At 40.5% G+C, this 22,333-nt stretch overlaps 1 protein-coding gene across 3 annotated transcripts in view; it reads right to left on the bottom strand.

Annotated features, from left to right (window-relative positions):
- Window positions 1–22,333, bottom strand: part of LOC134350466 (tRNA (32-2'-O)-methyltransferase regulator THADA-like) — a 429,822-nt gene that overhangs the window by 329,732 nt on the left and 77,757 nt on the right. For all 3 annotated transcript variants that reach the window (XM_063055680.1, XM_063055682.1, XM_063055681.1), the window contains exons 21-23: window positions 15,203–15,312; window positions 5,932–6,064; window positions 4,749–4,868 (exon numbers count right to left, since the gene is read on the bottom strand). In XM_063055680.1, the coding sequence (XP_062911750.1) occupies window positions 4,749–4,868; window positions 5,932–6,064; window positions 15,203–15,312 (363 nt within the window). The remainder of the gene's footprint in view (window positions 1–4,748; window positions 4,869–5,931; window positions 6,065–15,202; window positions 15,313–22,333) is intronic.

Below are 22,333 nucleotides of genomic sequence, written 5' to 3'. Positions count from 1 at the left end.
GAAAGACTGAATTGGCTGGTACAATTTTCCCTGGTGTGGAACATTCTGAACAATGATCCTGAAGAGTTTATAAAATCATGAGGAACGTGTAAAAGACAGATGATTAGTCTCTGTTCCAAGTTACGAGAGTCTATAGCTAAAGGGCATGATTAAGGTGGAGGGGCAGATTTAAAATGGAGTTAGAAACATAGAAAAACAATATAGGCCCTTTGGCTTACAAAGCTGTGCCGAACATGTCCTTAACTGAGAAATTACCTAGGGTTACCCATTGCCCTCTATTTTTCTGAGCTCCATATACCTGTCCAGGAGTCTCTTAAAAGACCCTATCGTATCCACCTCCACCACCGTTGCCGGCAGCCCATTCCACATACTCACCACTCTCTGCATAAAAAACTTACCCTGATATCTCCTCTATACCTGCTTCCCAGCACCTTAAAACTGTGCCCTCTCGTGCACGCCATTTCAGCCCTGGGAAAAAGCGTCTGACTATCCACACGATCAATGCCTCTCATCATCTTATACACCACTATCAGGTCACCTCTCATCCTCCGAGTTAAGAGCAAATTTTTCATACTGAGGGGGGTGACTACGTGTAAAGTTACCACAGGAAATTATAGATACAGGTACAACCTTAACATTTGAATAACATTTGTATAGGATCATGGATAGGAAAGATTTAAAAGGGTACAGGCTAAATGTTCAGGAGAGCATCTGGAGATCATAAGCAATTTGGCTCAAAGGGCGTGATTCCAAAGTGTATAATTCTATGATGTTACAGTGGTGCTATTAAATTTGTGAACCCTGTAAAATTTTCTCTATTTCTGCATAAACATGACCTAAAATGTGATCAGATCTTCACGCAAGTCCTAAAACTAGATAAGGACAACCTAATTAAATAAATAACACAAAAAAACGCGATACTTCTTCACTTATTTATTGAGAAAATGATTGAGAAACCAAGTGGATAGCATTTGGGGATTAAAGATGATGAGGTGAAAATTGAGTTCCCAATTCTGATTATCCAACGACTTGGATTGAAGAGCATACAGGTGAATAAAGGTCAAACATATTGGGGCAACTGCCAGCCCCTGTGAAACTGTAATTCCCTGAGACAGCTCTTCCAAGACAAAAGTAAAAGACCTTTTCCCCTTATGGGCTGAAAGAGCAAGGGGATGTTTAGATTTTATGATATGCAGTAAGTGGTATATACATCACAGGATATGAGTGGGAATCATTATCTTTTCCCATATGTTGCTTCTACTGGACTACTCTGATGCCTCAGATTGCGGGCAAAATTGCTGCCTTAGAGAATCAGTTATAACTTTATACTTCATTGTAAAATGGTACAGCAAATGGAGCTGCTACCTCACCCTTTCAGTGACCAGGTTTCAGTCCTGACCTCGGGTGCTCTTATGTGGAGGTTGCATGAGACTGTGAGGGAATAAAAATTGATGCTAATCTAGGATTCATGTAAATCAGTGTTTGATGGTTGATATGGACTCAGTGGACTAAAGGGCCTGTTTCTCTAAATCATTTAAGGTCTTTTGGTCTACTTCTTAAAACAAATTTGCCTTATTCTAATGAACAAGACTTCTGGTTTAATTTGAATTTTAGGAACCAGTGAGTAGTGAGAAAAAAAAGTCTCTGTGATGAGGAAAAAAGTACCTCAATACATTACTCGAATGTCACTCTTTGGCCAGACAGAATTCTACATCAATAATCAATACCTTATGTCATATCGGCATTTCAACACAGGAACGTCACAACTGCATGCAAATACTGAAAACTAGCTTCAAACAAAAGAGATGGCTGAATGCCTAGCAGATGCTGACTCAGCACAGCTACTTTCCACTTGAAAAACCTCACTACTTATATACCATCTGTGGGCCATAATAGATCTTCACAAACAGGCCCCAATTTCACCCCCTCCCACTACGCAAAAACAATAGCAGATTTGCAAAGCTTTGTGGACTCCGTTCTGCCAAAATACAAGATAAAGAAAACCAAAAGGTTTGGATATAAATGCTACAAAACCTGTCTATTTGGTCCACTTGTTTTGCATCAGCATTGATTCAAATAAGTTTTTACCCTATCCTCATGTCCCATAAACCCACGCTATCCAAAATTCATTCGAAGATTAATACAGAGCTAACACTGAGCTAACTGTCAAAGCCAATACATGAATGAAGACACAAGACAATGCAGTCTGGAATCTACAGCAAAATAAATCTGCTGGAGAAAATCAGTAGGTCAAGCAACACCTGTGGACATTTTGAATCATGGTTCTGCATTAGGACTGCTGAATTGCACTCTTGAGGTTTTATAAAGCCTCATCATCACCTTGTGACTTTTTTTTATTCCAAGTCCATCAAGACTACTATCAATACTAGTCGACAGAGATCAAGATGGCGCTGATAAACTTCAATTCTTTGCCTGCAACTCCAAATCGAGTCACCAAATATTTTCATTTGGGATTACTACAGCTGAAACAAGATAAGATAAAATTCCAACACTGAGGTCAGACTAACTGGCCTATAATTTCCTTTCTTCTGTCGCTCTCTCTTCTTTAACAGTGGAGTGACATTTGGGAGTGATATTTGCAATTTTCCTGTCTTCCTAGTCTTCCGTCCTTTCCCTCACCATTCCGCATTCCTGTTTCCCTCTCTCACCTTATGTCCTTACCTGCCCATTGTCTCTCTTTAGTGCTCCTACCCCTTTCCTTCCTTCCATGGTTTTCTGTCCTCTCCTATCAGATTCCCCTTTCTGCAACCCTTTATCTCTTTCATCAATCAACTTCCCAGCTCCTTACTTCAGTCCCTCCTCCTCTTCCAGTTTCACCTATCACCTACCAATTTGTACTTCCTCCTCCCCCCCCTTCATTCTCTTACTCTGACTACTTCTCTTTCTTTCCAGTCCTGATGAAGGATTTTGGCCCAATATGTTGACGGTTTACTCTTTTCCATAGGTACTGCCTGACCTGCTGAGTTTCTCCAGCATTTTGTGTGTGTTAAAATGAACAATATCATGCTTATCTGCATTATACTGCATACTCCATCATAACATGTTTTGAATTTGGGCTCCTAATTCCACTGAGCCCAAGATAACTCAGAGAATAGAAAGAAATTTTAAAAAAATACTTGCATTTCGCCACCTGAAACAATCTTGTTTTCAATTTAATCATTAAAAATAATTTCTCTTGGAGTCACTTGGCAAAAACACTTAACATGAAACCCTTTTGTTAAACCCGTCGACCACCATGCTGGCAGTTATTCCATGAAATCAGAAAGCAACCGACAAAGGGACTTGAATTTTCGTTTGTCATGCAAACTAAAGTGAAACTGAATCAGAAAAGAAAATGGTGAACAACAAATATCAGGGATTAGGGTCAAAATTGCAACTGTATGCACACCACTGCATCTGAATCGTGGTATGAAAGAAAGCTAATGCAAAATTAAGGGAAAGGTACAATAACAGGACAAAGGAAAACAAAAGCCAACCTAGAGGGTCCTCAGTAGACTAGAAAAAGGAAGCAAGCAACAGAAACAAACAACAGTTGATGACTGCCAAAGGAAAAGCATTTGAGATACTAATAGAAGAACCTGCTGCCCGGGAAGAAAGTGAAGTTGAATATAGTGCCAGTAAATCTCACTAAGGAATGCAAAAAAAAAATCAACAGAAATAACAAAATCTGCTGCACGGCACAGCACAGGAATCGTTTTTTCAGCCCGTCTCTTCCATTTGACCGTGATGCCCACCTCCATTAGTCCCACTTGCCCCTCCTTTGGCTCACATCTCTCAACTCCCTTCCTATCCAATATTTGTCCAGGTTTCCCTTAAACATGGTAATTGTATTTGTCTCCACCATAGATCACTCCAGATATTCATCACATTCTGTGTGAAAAACTTACCCCTTAGATCTCCTTCAGATCTTTCTTTTAATTAGTGCCCTTTAGATCTAGTTGCCCCTTTTCTGGAAAAAAGATTGACCATCCTGTCTCTGGCTCTCATAATTTTGTAAACCTTTATAAAGTTCCACAACTACATTCCAGTAGAATAACCCAATTTCTCCAATCTCTCTATCTCTCCTTATTCCTCCATTCCAAGCAACACCCCGGTGAATCCCTTCTGCATTCTTTCATAGAATGCTTTCAGAGCCTTCCTGTAGTGTAGCAACTGGAATTGTATGCAGTTTTCTCAGTGTGGTCTAAACACCGCTTCATACAACCTAACCAGTGTTGTGTTGTACATTGATACTTATTTCTGTACTGGGGTGAGAAGTAATTTTTCAGTTAAATATTTGTATTCTTCTCGGTTTCCACCCACGTGGTGAGGTGGGAGGAGGGGAGGCTGCATTCCCCGAAAACCTTTTGAATCGCAATTTTTCAAAATGCAGACACATCATCGGTGCACACGTCAAGAAATGCAACTTGAAAAAAAAATTAGCATCTAAGTGCTGTGAATGAAGTTTTATTCAGTATTTCAGATTTTGATTTTTTGACAGTGATGTGTGAATTCAGCAAGGGTGGTTTTCCACTACCTGAGGGGTCACCTGAGATAGTTATATACACACACACACACCCACCCACCCAAATCCATCCTCTTACAGTATTTGCCATGGATTTGGTTTAACCTACCCAACAAATAATTTTCCTTTCTTCATCTACACTTGAATCATCTTAGCAATGAGAACTCAGATTACACTGTTAAAAGTGTACTAGTATTAAATGAGTTCAAATTCTTTTTTCTACCTGTGGAATGGTGGCGTGTTCATCCTGGGAGGTGGCTGGCATTGAAAGTGTGATCAATTCACTCATTGTCATCTTCAGACGACTCAAGTTGGAGCACCTAGGCTCGGAGGAGACCAAGGCCTAAAGACAGAAAATATAAAAGACTTCAATCTGCAATATGCATCCATCCTTCTGTAATATTTGTCTTGTGTCTGTTTCATCCACCCCAACAAACAGTTCGCCCTCCTTCTACACTTAAAGTGAACAGTAGTGCTTAATTTAGAAAAGAAAAAAAATCTTTATGTGCCGTGTTTATCAAATCAAAATGGTAGTTGATGAAACAAAACTATGAATATTTATTTGTTCATTTTTCGCAGAAGATCCCCTCAAATCCTCTCCAAAGTTCATACCCCTTACCCCTAAATCAGTGTCCTATAGTTTTATTCAACTCTGAAATGGTTAAAAAAGATCTCCAGTCTCTCCTATAAATTACTCATTATTTTATACAGCTCAATCATGTCCACACTTAAATTCTACTCCAAGGAAGTTAAGAGGCTAGCCTCTCCAGTCTGCTCTTTGAGCTCAAATGCTCCAATCCAGGCAACACTGTGGTGAATCTCCTCTGCTCCCTCTCCAGCACTATCATCTGTTTCATAGCATGGCAACTAGAACTGCACACAATGCTCTAGTTGAGGTCTAACCAAGCATTTATAAAGTTGGAGCATAACTTCCCTGCATTTATGTTCAATGCCCTGATTAATGAAGGCCTGTATCCCTAATACCTTTATAACCATATTATCTACCCGCACTACCACCCTTACAGATCTTGGCAATTGCACAGCAATATTCCCCTGCTCCTCAGTATTCTCTACCACCCTACCATTTGTGGTATTTCTCTTCATCTCATTAGCCCTTTCAAAATTACCCTCTACTATTGCTCTTTGCCTCCTAATGTTTAGCCAATTTAGAATTCAATTTACCAATTTGCCCTGGATCTCATGGCACCTTACATTCTGACCAGTCTCCTATAAGGGACGCTTCTGAAATCCATATAAACGGCATGTACTTCACTCCCCACATTAGATACCTCTTCGAAAAATTCAAGCAGATTTGTCAGATGAGATTGGCCCTTAACAAAGCTACCCAGATGCTTACATACATCATGTCTGGAATGAGTCTATGTGCTAACACCCCCTTCCCTTACCTGAATGTAAAATGGGATTCCAGCACTGCGTCTGGTTGGGCACAGCTTGGATTCTGGGGCACTGGACTTAATTTCCTGTAAAACGTCTTCAAGCCACTGCAGAGTTAACTTCTGCAGATCTCCATGATTGCATCTAAAAATAAGACAAAGCATAATGACACCTGTGTGCTAACTTCTGTCTACTAATATTCTTTATCTGCATTTTCCACCCAAGAAGGTTACCCAAAAGTCTTTGTTTCTTTCTTCATTCAATGCAGAGTGTGGCTACCACAGTACTGTGCAAAAGTCTTAGTAGACACATATCTATAGCTAGGGTGCCTAAGAACTGTGCACAATACCGTATTTGTCAATATGGAGCGGAGAGCAAAGGATCACACATAAAAGTTGCTGGTGAACGCAGCAGGCCAGGCAGCATCTCTAGGAAGAGGTGCAGTCAACGTTTCAGGCCAAGACCCTTCGTCCTGCCTGGCCTGCTGCGTTCACCAGCAACTTTTATGTGTGTTGCTTGAATTTCCAGCATCTGCAGAATTCCTGTTGTTTGAGGAAAAGGATGTTGGGAATGGCAAGGGTCTGGCATGGGTGCAGGCATACCCAGCCCTGAGGCACTAGGCAAGGTCATTTGATTCCAAACAAATGGTTTATGGATCACTACTGAATGTTTCTCTGGGGCTTCCTGCTCCCTGTCCTCTCCCGTCCCCTTTTCCCAATCACTGTTCCCCTCTGCCTGACTCTTCCCAATCTCAGTCCACAATTGAGACTCATATCAGAATCAGGTTTATCATCACTCACATATGTCATGAAATTAGTTTTGTTCTACGGCAGCAGTACAGTGCAAAACATAAAATTACTACAGTACTGTGCAAAAGTCTTAGACACTTCAGCTACAGTATATAAATGTACCTAAGACTTTTGCACAGTACTGTAGAACACAGTAGCTGCATCAATGGGAATATAACAAAGTTTATTCTGTGTTTTGAATAGTTATGTATGCTTGCAAATTGGCACAGTCCAACAGGATGACCTTGACCTTCCTGCTCAGTACAAGTCACCTCTTCGCACCATGTTTTCAGCATTCATTCATTCAGTCCTTCAATCTTAACAGCATTCAAAACTTCCACATGACAGCAGCAATGCTATCAGGCATATTAGCTCAAAAATAGAGAACAATTATACCTTAAGTCAAACTAGTGACACGTTTAGAAAGATAATTAGAAAATTAAACAAACTTCTTTCAGATTTGGTTATTTCCAAGGTTCTCTTCTGTTAAGTTTGGCCTGCCTGCCAGAACTTAAGCCTGCTGTGAATCAATTATAAAGTTTTAGAGTTATAAAGGTACTGTACTGCTCCTGCAAAAAGCTCATTTTCATTAGTTAGCATAATGCATTATAGCACCAGATACAAGACTGGAGTTCAATTTGCCCCACTGTCTGTGAGGAGTTTGTACATTCTCTCTGTGACTGAGTGGATTTTCTTGGGTGTCCAGTTTCCTCACACATTCCAAAGGCATACAAATTAGGTTAGTAAGTTGCACGCAAGTTATATTGGTGCTGGTAGCATGGCAACACGTGGGCTGCTCCAGCACATCTCAGACTGTGTTCGCCATTGACACTGGGGGTTTTAATCCACGTCTCATCTTCAACCTTGCATGTACACCTATATTCCTAAACTTGAACTATAAGTGCTAAGGAAATAACTGGTACTGCTTTCTGTGCATCTGGAAAGCTCTTTTGCATTACTTAAGGTGCTCTTCTGTAAAATTATTTTGATGGCTTTGCCCCTTCTTTGTCATCATTCCAATGACCAAAGAGTATATTGTCTGTCCTCTTAGAAAATTGGAATCCCTGTCACTGACTGTTAGGAGTTTGTACATTCTCCCTGTGATTGCTTGGGCTTCCTCCAGGAGCTTCGGTTTCCTCCCACAATCCAAAAACGTATTGGTTGGTAGGATAATTGGTCACTGCAAATTGTCTTGTGATTAGACTAGGATTAAATCAGGGGATAGCTGGGCGGTGTTGCTCGAAGGCCGAAAGCATTTATTCCATGCGGTATCTCAATTAATTAATGAATGCACTGTGACTTAAACATTTATCGCATTACTCCATGGCACCTTCAGCTGTGTGCGTGACAATCACAGATGACGGCCTAAAAAACATTCAAGAGGACTTTTATAGATACATATTCATCACTTGCTACTCTACTGGAAAAGAAATGCTAAATCAACCCAACAACAATTTCCTTCTTTCCTTCATTGTAACACCATGCTCCATCTTAGAATCAGCCCAAATTCCATCTTACATTGAGCAAGAGCAGCAAGTAGGAATTTGGTGTTTTGGATATTATGGTGTTTCGGATATTACACAAGAAAATTCGTGATTTTAGAATTAGTGAAAATTAGAATTGGGACGTAACATAAATAAGACCTTACTGAGGCTGCACTTAGTGTACTGTGTACAATTTTAGCTCCTGTTTATAGGAAAGATGTTATTAAACTAGAGGCTGGGATATATCCTAGGTTGCACTGGGACACATCATCAGTGATGTAACTTGGAGTCATCGGGTGTTTCAGGTCTTTCAACATCACTGGCTGGGTCAGGCTTGTGTCCCAGCAGTACTGATCCACGGGTCACACCTCTTGATCCACAGCCATTTGGAGGCTCACTCAGCAGCCCCTGTAATGGTCCTGATCGCTCTTCTCTTTGCAGCCTCCATAATGCCAAGGAGAGAGAAGGTTCTGCAGAGTGAGCAGCCAGCAACATCTCTGCACCCCATCCCAATAGGCTCGCATCATGCCCTCCAACCCTGCTTCTGACACTGTTCTGTTAGCTCCTGGTATTTCTTACACAAAAATGCCTCCTCAATCTGGACTTCCCAAGGAACTCTCAGTTCTACCATGACCGCCTGCTCTGAGGTGTTCAACAGAGTGACCGTGTCAGGCCTCAGGGATGATGATGCAATGCAGTCAGACAACTTTAATTGCTTGCCAAGATCAACTTTCATCACTCCTCTTTTGCACTAATTATCTTTGCATCTCACAGTAATTTATGATTACTATGCAAAACAACAAATTTCCCTTCATATGTCAGTGATAGTAAACCTGATTCTGACAAATTCACTGTAAATGATTCCTACTGCAGTCACATTTGATGTAATAATGGGTGACGGATTACCGCAGTAAGATTAGATCCTGCAAGGTGTTCAGAAAACTAATCTCTGCCTTCAGACTGGCGTGACTCCTGGGTAGACTGGAGACCCTCATGTTCAGTATCTGAAGATGGGAGATAAACTTAACTTCTAGACGATTTGAAACCAAAACATTACATTTTAAATGATAACTATTACACTTGACCACATCAGTGACAGTACATATGAACATGTGCTCCACTTCTTTTTATAATTAAATATATATGATCTGCAAGGAGAAATCCATTGTGGATAACACTGGCACAGCACCTGAAGGTGATATTCAGAATACAAGGTATGATTGCTTCCATCTTTATAGAGCAGATAACAAAACCACAGGAGATAAGACAAACAGTTCATTTGAAAACTTCTCTTTTTAAGGACAAGGTTAAATAGATTCTGTTAGCACATCGACAGATTCTCTCCAGATTACCCACATGCGCCAGTCTCCCAAAATGATTGGTTTTCCTTCACTGTATCATAGCATAAAAGGCTGACAAGTTTTAAAAAAATGTAATTACTACTCTTCAGCTTAAGGCATGATCAAATTAACATTTTCAGAAGCCAATGTCACCAGTGAACGAATCAGATCTCTAGGGATGGAACTTTTGTTATTTTCTGTCAATTACCACACTTCAGTGCTCACCTCCCCTAACTCAAACTTTATCCCAATACCATCGCTATCGCTCAGTTTTCAGAGAGGAAGAAGTATATTTTCCAAGAGACTTTGATTTAATGCTATACTGATCACCATGGAACCAACTCCCTTTAACAAAAAGACTTGGATTGGTCTCCATTTCTCACTCGTGACATGGAAATGCCAAGGACAGTTCTTAAACATTAAAGGTGCTACATAAATGGCAAATGTTGATGCTGTTTAACAACCCTATGAGATGTTTATAATATGCACTTCTTCCACAGTTATCCCAAGGCAGATAGATGGCCTATCATCAGTACTGTTTCTTAGACTAAACCAGAGTCAGAATGTCAACAGGTCAGAATGTTCTTTTGCATGAATGAGCAACAAATTGCAATGTGGTATCTGTTCTCAGTGGCACTGGAGAGGTTAGGAACTCTCTGTAGACATATTTCATTCAGTTATCTGAACCCTATCACCTGCATAACCTATTAGATCTTCAGTGACAGAAATCAGGGTCAACAATGATTATGCAAACACGAGGAATTCTGCAGATGCTGGAAATTCAAACAACACACATCAAAGTTGCTGGTGAACGCAGCAGGCCAGGGAGCATCTCTAGGAAGAGGTACAGTCGACGTTTCGGTTAGTCCTGACGAAGGGTCTCGGCCTGAAACGTCGACTGTACCTCTTCCTAGAGATGCTGCCTGGCCTGCTGCGTTCACCAGCAACTTTGATGTGTGTCGCTTCAACAATGATTATATGTGCTTTGAGTGAAAACAAAATATAAGTTAACTATTCCACAAAGCAGGCAATAATTTGTTGCACTTGTCTATTGTATTAATGTCTTGCACTACTAAGGAAAATCCCTTTTTATGAACATGCTAACTCATTTATAACGTATTGCTTATTTCAATCAATAAATGATACCTGGAACCTAATTGCAAGGTAATTGTTAAATTGTACAATGATAATCCTGATTGATCTATTCTAACTCATGAAGACTTCAATACCCTTTCTGATCAGCAGCACAGATGATTCAAGTTGACCATTTTAGTGAGTTTTCATTAAAAATCAACCTTGTACTTCTAAGCACTTTAACAATTTGAATAAAGCAGGATAATGACATCAGCATAATTTACCCCAATAGGTCACTGGACATCACAGTTGGCATGGATGAGTTGGGCTGAATGGTCTGTTTCCATTCTGTATTTGGATATCGTCCCCTACTAAACAATGCTGGAGCACAAAAAACATCTTACATCAAACCAGTACAGCATGGTAGCGTCAGCACTGGCCTTTCTCTTCTGAACACAAATAAAAATCATGGCTATCCATACTGATTTGTGCTCTGGTGAAATAATGAAACATTTATCTACAAAAGTTCCATAGATAGAACACCAATCACATTCTTTAAACACTCCTACCCTTTGGAATGCAAGAGCGCAGTATCATGCAGGTGCAGAAATGCAGAGGTATTAATCTGACCGAGCATTTCAATAAAATTTTAATGAAAAATTTTGACTTTTTTTATATTAAGGAGAAACATGAAAACTGAGATATTACACTGAATTACCGAGGAGTACCAGAAAGAATTAACATCGGCTGTCTTAACCTGCTTGAGGCCCTCTGTTGGTCGAGGTTGACCGCGGATGCTTCATCCTAGCTATCTGTGTGAAATGCAAGCCAGGGCAGTATGATATGGAGAGCAAACTGTTGCCCATGCAGCAGGCTCCCCCGCCTCTCCAGACACCTAATGAATCCAAAGGAACGGCAGAGTCCGATACAGTTTGGCACCAGGAGTTGCCAGTCAGCACTGAACACAGTGTAGGACTGCCTTCGGAACTCCAGCTCAGGATTTTCCTTCAGGGTTTACTCCCAAAGCTTTCCACTTGAGCAGGTATAGCCGCAAGGAAGCTGAGTTTTCCTTCTAGATGAGCTAACGAGCTCCATCTGCCCGAAGCAACTGGTTTTAAGGCACCAATAACACTACCCTGTCAGTAGAAATGGTTCCACCAGGCTTAGTAGGTAAGCCACATGTGAAGGTCCAGGATCTGGACTTGGTTGTCAAAGGCTATTTGAGACACATGTCATTGGGAGCATTTAATAGGTAGTGGGAGCTTATCCATACTACCTCCCACAACAACCCCCCCCCCCACCCCCCCCAGGCTATGACAAACCTTAAGGAAACTGTTCATTTCTGTCATTAAAATGCTAAAAAGAGCAGAATGCTGACAATGGCATTTAAAAATGCAGTCTTGTTAGCTTGTGCTTTAACAACATCACTGAATCATTCTGAATACACATGGCAACAATCAAAAATACTAAATTACATTCTAGAGTGGCCAAGTTCATTTATAACATTCTCTACAGGCTGCAGAACTCATTTTCCCACACTACAAGTCCCTGATTTTGGCTGCATGGGTAGAGGGCAAGCATCTTGTTAAAGGAAGGGAAGAGTAAGTAAATTTGCAAGCAAAGCTCTAACGAAACTGTTAGGATTAGGTTCTAAAGGTTAAGCAACAACAGCTGAGTAGGTTCATTGATTTTACATCGGCTAGCTTGAGGAGGATCCCACCTGTCATCTAGGCCATTTTCAAGAGAAGCCCCGAGAAGGAAGCATCCATCACTAAGGACCATAACTATCCAGGACAAGCCCTTTTCGCATTATTGCCATCAGGGAGGAGCTACAGGAGTCTGAAACCCACAGTCAACAATTTGGAACAGCTTCTTCTTCCTCTCCACCATCAGATTTCTGAATAGTCCAGCAACCCACTAACACTATCTCAATATTCCTTTATTCAGCACTATTTGCAGTACAGTCGGCCCGCCGTATCCGCAGATTCAACCAACCACAGATCGAAAGTATTCCAATAAAAAACTCCAGAAATTTCCAAAAAGCAAAACTTGAATTTGCCGCATGCCAAGCACTACGCTGAATCCACACGAATGAAGTGATGTGTAGGCATACCCTACTGTAGCCTCCCGCCATTTCACAGATCCTCAGTCTCTCTCCAGCACTCGTTGTTTGTGCATTACGTCTCATTCGTTCGCTACTTGTGTTGTGAGCGAGAGGAAGGAGTTTAAGGCTAGTAAGGGATGGATGGCTAGCTATGCAAAGCGCTACAGCCTCAAGAACTTAAAGATCACGGGAGAACTGGCATCGGCTCATGCCGAGGCAGCATCAGTGTTCCCAGAAGAGCTGCGATGGTTGCGTCTGTACTGAACATGTACAGACTCTTTTTTCTTGTCATTATTCCCTAAACAATACAGTATAACAACTATTTACATAGCATTTACATTGTATTAGGTATTATAAGTAATCTAGAGATGATTTAAAGTATATGGGAGGATGTGTGTAGGTTATATGCAAATACTACGCCATTTTATATAAGGGACTTGAGCATCCGCGGATTTTGGTATCCACGGGGGGACTTGAGCATCCATGGATTTTGGTATCCACGGGGGGTCCTGGAACCAATCCCCTGCAGATACCGAGGGAGGACTGTAGTTATTCTGTAATTCATGGTTTTTCTTTATGTCTTTCCACTGTACTACTGCTGGAAAACAAGATATTTCATGTCATCTATGGCGCAATATAAACCAGATTATGATTCTGGAAACAAAAATCTTGCCATTTTAGTGAAGAATGAAACATAAGACCATAAGACCTAGGAGCAGAATTAGGCCATTTGGCCATTAAGTTTGGTCCATTATTTGATTATGGAGAATTTATTTTCTCCTCTGAATATGCCCTCTGATCTGAGACTCTGCTATTAATGAAAACATCCACAGTACATCCACTCTATGTATCCTTTCAATATTTGGTTAATTACAATGAGATTTATTACCTCCAAGCCCCAATCTTCTAAACCAGGAGTTACCAACCATTTTGTGCCATGGAGCAGTACGATTATCCGAGGGGTCTGCGGACCTCAAGTTGGGAACCTCTGTTCTAAACTGAAATGAGTACAGGACCTGATCCATCAAGTGTTCCTCATACATAAACTCTTCCATCCTCTGGACACTCTTCCTTAGACATCCTTAGATATGGGATGTAAAACTGTTCACAATACTTCACATGTGGTCTACCAAAACCCTGTAAGGCTTGAGCATTATAGCCGTGCTCTGATATTCTAATCCTCTTGAAGTGAATGCTAAGATTGCATTTGCCATGCTCACTACCAACTTAACCTGCATGTTAACCTTTTGGGAGTCCTACACTAGGACTCCCAAGTCCTACTAACCTCAAATTTCTGAATTTGCTCACCATTTAGAAAATAATCTATGCCTTTATTCCTTCTACCAAACTGAATACACTCCCCTACACTGTATTCCAACTGCCACTTCTTTGCCCATTTCTAATCCACTCAAGCCCTTCTGCAGATTCCCTGCTTCCTCCATACTGCCAACCCTCCACCTATTTTTGTATCATCAGCAAACCTGGCCACAAAGCCACTAATTCCATCAGCCAGATCATTAACGTATAAGTGAAATGTAGAGGACACAATACTAACCGCTGTGGAACACCAACCAGAAAAGGCACTGTGTATTCCCACACTTTGCCTCCTGCCAGTCAGCCAATCTTTGATCCATGCTAGTATCTTTCCTGTAACACCATAGGCTCTTCGCTTAGCAACTTCATGTGCGCCATCTTGTCAAAGGCCTTGTGAAAATAAAGGACAACAATATCCACTGACTCTCCTTCTCTATCCTGCCTGATATTTCCTCAAAGAATTCCAACAGATTCGTCAGGCAAGGTCTCCCCTTAAGGCAGGGGTTCCCAAACTGAGATCCATGGACTCCTTGCTTAATGGTATTGGTCCATGGCATAAAAAAGGATGGGAACCCCTGGCTTAAGGAATCCATGCTGACTTTAGCCTATTTTATATTGTGCCTCCAAGTACTCCAAAACCTCGTCGTTAACAATGGATTGCAAGGGAGGGGAGAGAATGATCACATCCAAATAAATTTTAAAAATAGTTTTATTTCTCTTTCCTCAGATGCCATCCGACCTGATGAGTGATTCTAAAATTTATTGTTTTATTTCTGACGAGGTAAATCTTTTTAAATATTCCTCAGATGCAATGCAAATAGATTTCTGGAAAACCACTGAAAGCAGACTGAGCCGGAGCAGAAGCAGAGATGCCAGCTTGATTGCAGTCATTTTCCCATTTAAATAAAGCATGCACAATGCTCCTGCCCCTGCATTTTACTGTACTACAATTCATCTTCACTGTGCAGCTGCAATTTTTACCTAGCATGGCAAGCTACAATGTGCAATAAAAAAAACAATGTATGAAGTGCCTTTTTGTGGTGCTTATGAGGTGATTCATAAGGTTCAAAATCAGCCAACACTTCAGTGATTAACCTACTGTTGATTGCAATTACCACATGGAGAACAATGCCTTTCTATTGGAAAGTAAAATGACTTTCAGCTTGGCTGACACTTACCTGGTGAGCATTTCAGTAAGTTTTATGAATCCAACATAAGCCAGCTCAAATGCACCTCTATGCCTAGATTGCAGAAGCTGGGATTTGAAGTACTCTCCAATTGCTCTAACCTATTTAATTAAGAGTAAAAGAACACACATTAGTTTGAAAAATAAATGTCCGAAATACTCAGCTGTGGTGTCAGGTCATTGCCTCTTATACAAGTCAATCACTTTCAACAGATATTTCCTGACCCAAGTATCTTCTACATTATTTGCCTTCATTTCAGATTGCCAGCACAAGCAGTTTATTTTTATTTTTCATACAAAAAATAAATTTTAATCACTATACAGTAAAATTCATAATGTAAAGGACAGCCAGTTTATTCTGTTTAAGCTCATTTCACTGAATTGGTCACACGTTGTCTTTGTGGAATGAACATGAATCGATTCAAACATGTAAAACACAAACTTTCTTCCACTGATCGGCTCAAGATTGGCTCCTTCCACATAGACTCAAGAGAAGATTAGGCTGCAGCTGGTAGACCTGAGCATACAGCAAAAAAGGGCATTGTTACCTGACTTTTTAACGTATTTAAAGGAAGCCTTTCAAATTTATTCATTACATAATCAATTTTACCTTTTCGTAATCATCCAGTCATAAGTAAGATATCAATTTCAATAAGTTGCAAACTATGAATTTCTACTGAATAATTCATAAATAACATTCAAGATAGAAATTATTCCCAATAGGCCTTTGTCACTGTTATTATTCACAGACTTGAGAATTATTTCAGTGATTACAACATTAAGTGTTGAAGTCTACAAAAAGATGTGTTAAACACACATTCATATACAAAATACATGTACTTTCACCGAATATCATAAGATATACTTCCACCAAAAGTCAGTAAGACTTAAAAAAGGAAACACTAAGATTTTTATTCCATTTTTTTTTGACAATCTTCATGAATTTAAATACAATGGATTCCAGTTAATTGGGACATAGCAGGACCAGTACATTTTCGCCCAATTAAGTGGCAGCTCCAAATAGTAGAAGTTTCATGGAAATAGGTGAAAAAGCATAAAAAAGGTGAACCACCATTTATTTGAGTAACAAATGATGTAATTGAATGAAATGTATAACAAATTAGAACACCACCAATACTGCTACAGTACGATAAAACTCTGTATTAGTTCTATTGTTATCGATGGAGAAATTCATCCAGTGTATGCTGCCATGTTCTTTTAATTGTAAACGAACAAAATCAGCGCAGATACCTAGTGCAGATAATGGGCTGCTTTCATACAATGTTTTCGATGATTGCATCCCCCAAATCTTCTTTTTCATCATAACATTCAAGATGATTGCTAATACCTTCAAATTTTTCGTAGTTCCTAAATTCTTGAAGTATAAAATTCATTTCATTTTCCCTCCCAGCCATTTCTGGCATCTCCAAGCCTGAATGCTTAAAAAAATAGTAAGCAAAACAATTCTGAATTGTCTTACTGCTTATTTATTGCCAACTATCAGTGACAAAAATCACTGCTTTTGGAACAAAAGCGCATGCAACTACACGACTTAAAAACTGTTTGCTCTAAGCACAAGGTAGCGTCCAGCGGCCACACAAGTGCACTCAGCTTCGGCAACAGTCTCCTGTCACCATTAAGCGGTGTAATGCCCCAAATAAACTAAGAGATCTAGCATCCCAAACCAGATTGAGTCCCAGATCCACTCCCAGAGTAGCCAGAGTAAACCCAAGCCTTTGTCCCCAGTTCATCACACCAGCAGAGCAGAAACACACAGCAGCCGGATTAGTTCACAGCCTCGGTGTTGCAGAGAAAGGAATAAGCATTCACGGAAGAGCGAGTGAAATCAGACCAACCCTCTCCTCCGTACCCGACAGGCGGGTTTCCAGTCTATCTGGGCTGTTGTTTAAATTGTCCAAGCACCGGACAATGCCACACTACAGGACTGAATCCTAGCACCCCGAAATGCCTAGTCCACCCAGCCCAGAGCCATTCTCAACCTCACCAAATCGGCTTGGTGCTTAGAGTGATCCAACCTCGTATCTCGGGTCAGGGAGACAGGCATCAAAACTCTTCGGCATCAAATCCTCTCCAAATCGTTCACTGCGCCTCTGACAACTATACCAACTCCGTCTACTACACTGGCTCGAACACGTTGCACCTCGCAATGCCTCAGCATGGTGCATCCCCCAAATCAGCTTCGCCTCATCCTACCTCCTCACTGTCTGCGGTGACAATTCACCACAATTTGCTCCAGGAACGATGTTTTTAGTAGAATATCTTGCCTTATGACTTACCAGTAAGCTGTCGCACATCTTTGATAGCACCATCTTAAACTGGATTGTGAGAAGGTTTAAATTAAATTTGCTTCAATCAGTAGTAATGTTCTGTCAGTGAAGTTTGCTGGGAACTTTCAGTTTACGTTAATGCTCAAAAGATTCCAAAAGCGGCAACTACTCATTAACACATTTTTCCCTATTTTATCGCTGTGGTTTTATGTTGTGATGTCTGCTTTCCAAAGAACAGCAAAACATCTTTGTTGTACTGAATATTGAAGTAACAGCTCCTTGCCGATAATTTAGTTAGCTTACAATGAGGCTAATTTAGTAAAGGAAGAAAATTGGATTGAAGAAATAAAGATGCTTCACTTTGCAACTGACTAATAAAGATGTCAAGTAAATATCCGCAATATACAGGAAAACCTGTCACCCAGCACTGTAAAATCCATCATGTTTTAGCAATAAGTATTTTGGAGGGGGCAGCCCTGAAAGAGAGGTTGGATCAATGCAGAGATGAGGCTGACAGAGCAGTCCGACTGATCTCTGAAGGAGCAGTTTTGAGAGAGTGGCTTAGCTGACAAAGTGTAGCAGCACTAAGAGAAAGGCAGGACTTTAGGCATGTTTGATTATCTGGCACTAGATCAAGGCCACCATTTTAAAAGGAAATACACAAATAGCATTGCAGCTGAGAGAGTTTTAGTCCGCCTGTAATCCTATCGCTTCAGAGTTAGAGTATGACAAATGAAGCCATTGTTCCATCATGCCTACTGACCCATTATTTAGTCAGTGGTTATTGGTCTGGGTAATAAATTTCAACATTTTTTAAAACTTGATAAAGGAAATTTTTATTCTACAAGAATGAAACGCAATTTATGATTGACAAAACAAAATGGATTAAAATATAGATAGCCCTTTTAAAGAAGATATGCCTCTACCACAGGAGGTGTGAGTCGCTCCTTCTCTCCACCAGCCTGTAGGTCACCCTTGGGCAAGGTGTAGCACCCCAATCAGGGTCATGTCAAGCCATGGGAGCAGGTGGTGGATGGTTGTATAAGCAGCTGGCACATATCACAAGCCCTGACGCCAGGCAGACAATCTCTGAAGATAATGGCTGGGGTCATCTGTCTTGTAAAGACACTGCCCAAAAGAAGGCAATGGCATGCTATTTCTGTAGAAAAATTTGCCAAGAAGACCATGACTGCCTACATCATATGAAATGGCACATAATGATGACATCATAAGACACAGCATATAATGATGATGATGAACATTTTACAATAATAAAATGACAAAAACACTAGCGCTACGAATCCAAGTTAAAAACAGAAAAAAGCTGAAAATAATTAACACAACGTGCAGCACTTGAGGAGGAAGAAACAATGTGGTGATTCCACTGGGCTTCATTAGATTACAACATATCAATCAGAGTGGCAATGGGATAGAGAATTAAATTACCATGAACCCGGAAGCTCAGGGTCATACAGATAGATCGAAAGGAAATGTCCTGCAAACTGGTCATCCATTTTGCATTCGATCTCATCAACACAGAGGAGACCACACTAAGAGCATCGAACGTGTGATACTAATGTGAAAGTTGTGCAAGTGAATCTGTTCTTGACCTCAGAGCTGTATTTGCATCCCTGCAGAATATGAAGGGGAAAAGCAGCATTGCGTCTCCTGCTGAAATGTGAGAAGGCGAGTGAATGTTAGTGGAGATGGAGAAGTGGATCAAGGAGTCACGGGGGATGGTCCTTAGGATGCGTTAAAAGGAGAGGGGAAGGTCGGTCTGTCTCGTTGCATTGTGTTGAAGACGACCAAAGTTACGGAAGGTAATTGGTTAAATGTGCAGGCTGGTGGGCTTCAAAATGACAAAAAAGGACCTCTATTCTCGCTGCAGATGGGACAAAGAGGGCAAAAGCATAAATATGGAAAATTGTGCACAAGACAACTGACAGCCCATAGCAAAGGCAGAGAATAAACAGTAATTAAAGAAGGAAGACATCTCAAAACATTGATGTGGGAAGAATCATCATCAGGTACAATAACCAAGAGAAACTGGGAGAATGGAATGGAATTGTTACGGGAAGCAGGATGAACATTGTTGTGGGAATCTGTGGCTTGTCGTGGATATAAAGTGCCTATAAAAAGTATTCACTCCTCCCCTCCCGGAGGTTTTCATGTTTTATTATTTTACAACATTGAACACAGTGGATTTAATTTCACTTTCTTTTGACACTGATCAACAGAAAAAGACTGTCAAGGTGAAAACAGATCTCTACAAAGTGATCTAAAGTAATTACAAATATAAAATATAAATTAATCGATTGCCTAAGTATTTACCCCTTTCATATCAATATTTAGTAGTTGCACCTTTGGCAGCAATTACAGTCTTGAGTCTATGTGGATAGGTCTCCACTAGCTTCGCACATCTGGACACTGTAATTTTTCCCCATTCTTTACAAAACTGCTCAAACTCTGTCAGATTGCATGAAGATTGTGAGTGAACAACCCTTTTCAAGTCCAACCACAAATTCTCAACTGGATTGAATTCTAGACACTAACTTGGCCACTCCAGGACATTAACTTTGTTGTTTATAAGTCATTTCTGTGTAGCTTTGGCTTTATGCTTGGGGTTATTACCTTGCTGGAAAACAAATCTTCCCCCAAGTTACAGTTCTCTTCCAGATTGCATCAGGTTTTCCTCTGGGATTTCAATGTATTTTGCTGCATTCATTACTCTCTACCTTCACAAGCCTTCCAGGGCCTGCTGCAGTGAAGCATCCCCACAGCATGATGCAGCCACCACCATGCTTCACAGTAGGGATTGTGTTTTTGATGATGTGCAGTGTTTGGATTATGCCAAACATAGCATTTAGACTGATGGCCAAAAAGCTCAATTTTGGTTTCATCAGACAATAGACCCTTCTTCCAGCTGCCTCCAGAGTCTCACACATGCCTTCCGGCAAAACTCTAGCTGAGATTTCACGAGTTTTTTTTCAGCAGTGGTTTTCTCTTTGCCATTCTCCTAAGCTGTAACTGGTGAAGCACCCGGGCAACAGCTGTTGTATGCGCAGTCTCTCCCATCTCAGCCACAGAAGCTTGTAACTCCTCCAGAGCTGTCATAGCTTCCTTGGTGGCCTCCCTCACTAGACCCCTTCTTGCACAGTCACTCATTCTCTCTTTTAAGGATGGCCTGCTCTACACAGGCTTACAACTGTGCCATATCCTTTCCATTTCTTGATGATTGACTTAATTGTACTCCAAGGGATTATCAGTGACTTAGAAATTTTCTTGCATCCATCTCCTGACTTGCGCTTTTCAATAACCTTTTCGCGGAGTTGCTCAGAGTGTCCTTTTGTCTTCATGATGTAGTTTTTGCCACGATACTGACTCACCAGCAGTTGGACCTTCCAGATATAGATGTATTTTTAAAACAATCTCAGAACACTTTGACTGCACGTGGGTCTCCAAAACAGATCTCCATTTAGCTAATTACATGACTTCTAAAACCAATTGGCAGCACCAGTGATGATTTGTTTGTGTCATATGGGGGGGGGGGTGAATACTTACACAATCAATTATTTTGTGTTTTATATTTGTAATTAATTTGGATCGCTTTGTAGAGATCGGTTTTCACTTTGACACGAAAGAGTCTTTTTCTGTTGATCAGTGTCAAAAAAGCCAAATTAAATCCACTGTAATTCAATGTTGTAAAACAATAAATCATGAAAACTTCCAATGGGAGGGGGTGAATACTTTTTATAGGCACTGTAAGTGACTATTCTACGATGGAAGTAATGAGAAAAGGAGGAGTCAAACTGAAACAGAAACTGTTCCTCTGTTCCCAAAAGGGCTTAGTTTGGCTCTATACATAATATGGGCAGGATTAAAGGAAGACAATGATCATCTAACAGACAGTAGATGGGGAATGACAGGCCAATATAAGATGGGCCAAGTTACAAAGATATATTTCTTAAATTCTATCCAACAAAATTTGTTGTGTTTCACAAAGATTTCTGATATAGCTTTAAGCTTTCTTTTTTCTCCCCCACAATCCATTCATCCTTTTTCTCATCATAAAATTGCCACTGCATTCGCCTAACTACCTGATACATAAAGTAGGGCATCTGCCTCAGATCTGCAACCACTTACTGAGAGTGTGTGAGCAACTGTTCATAACATAATAATGTTCTCTTTCTCCCCATGGGAAAACAGCTTCCCATCTTCCATCCAGTGTGACGAATGCTTAGGGGAACAGCTGGCATCAACTCGAATCGAATTACTCAGTGAGCACCATTTCAAATTGCCTCAACAGTTTCTCAGCCTTGTTTAGCAAAAATAAAATATATTTCAAACAAGGATTGGACATGCTTGTTCTAAGCAATAGTTAGAAATTTACCACAGCTTAAACCATGAAAGACACAATTATGACCCCTACACACATGTATGTAGAGGTAAGATTCCTGTATAGAACCTATGAACTCATGTGAAGTAGGCTGTGGTAAACGAGGCAGTAGAATTGTCAGGTCATTAGATTGTTCTATCACTTCAATCCTAAACTGGATTTTGCAACCTTTGATTTGGATGCGATTGAAAGGCAGTGACAAAGGTTGCAATAGCTCATGCACATCTTCAATAATATTCAGTAAATTAGTCTTTTCTACAGCATAGAAACAGGTCCTTTGGGCTATCTGGTCCATACCAAACTATTATTCTGCTTAGCATCATCGACCTGCACCTGGACCATAGCCCTCCATACCCCTTCCACCTATGTACGTATCCAAACTTCTAAATGTTGCAATCAAATCCACATCAACCACTTCCACTGGGAGCTCATTCATTCT

This window comes from Mobula hypostoma, chromosome 8 (genome assembly GCF_963921235.1).
Source record: "Mobula hypostoma chromosome 8, sMobHyp1.1, whole genome shotgun sequence".
NCBI lineage: Eukaryota > Metazoa > Chordata > Chondrichthyes > Myliobatiformes > Myliobatidae > Mobula > Mobula hypostoma.
This window is presented reverse-complemented; position numbering and strand designations above follow the sequence as displayed.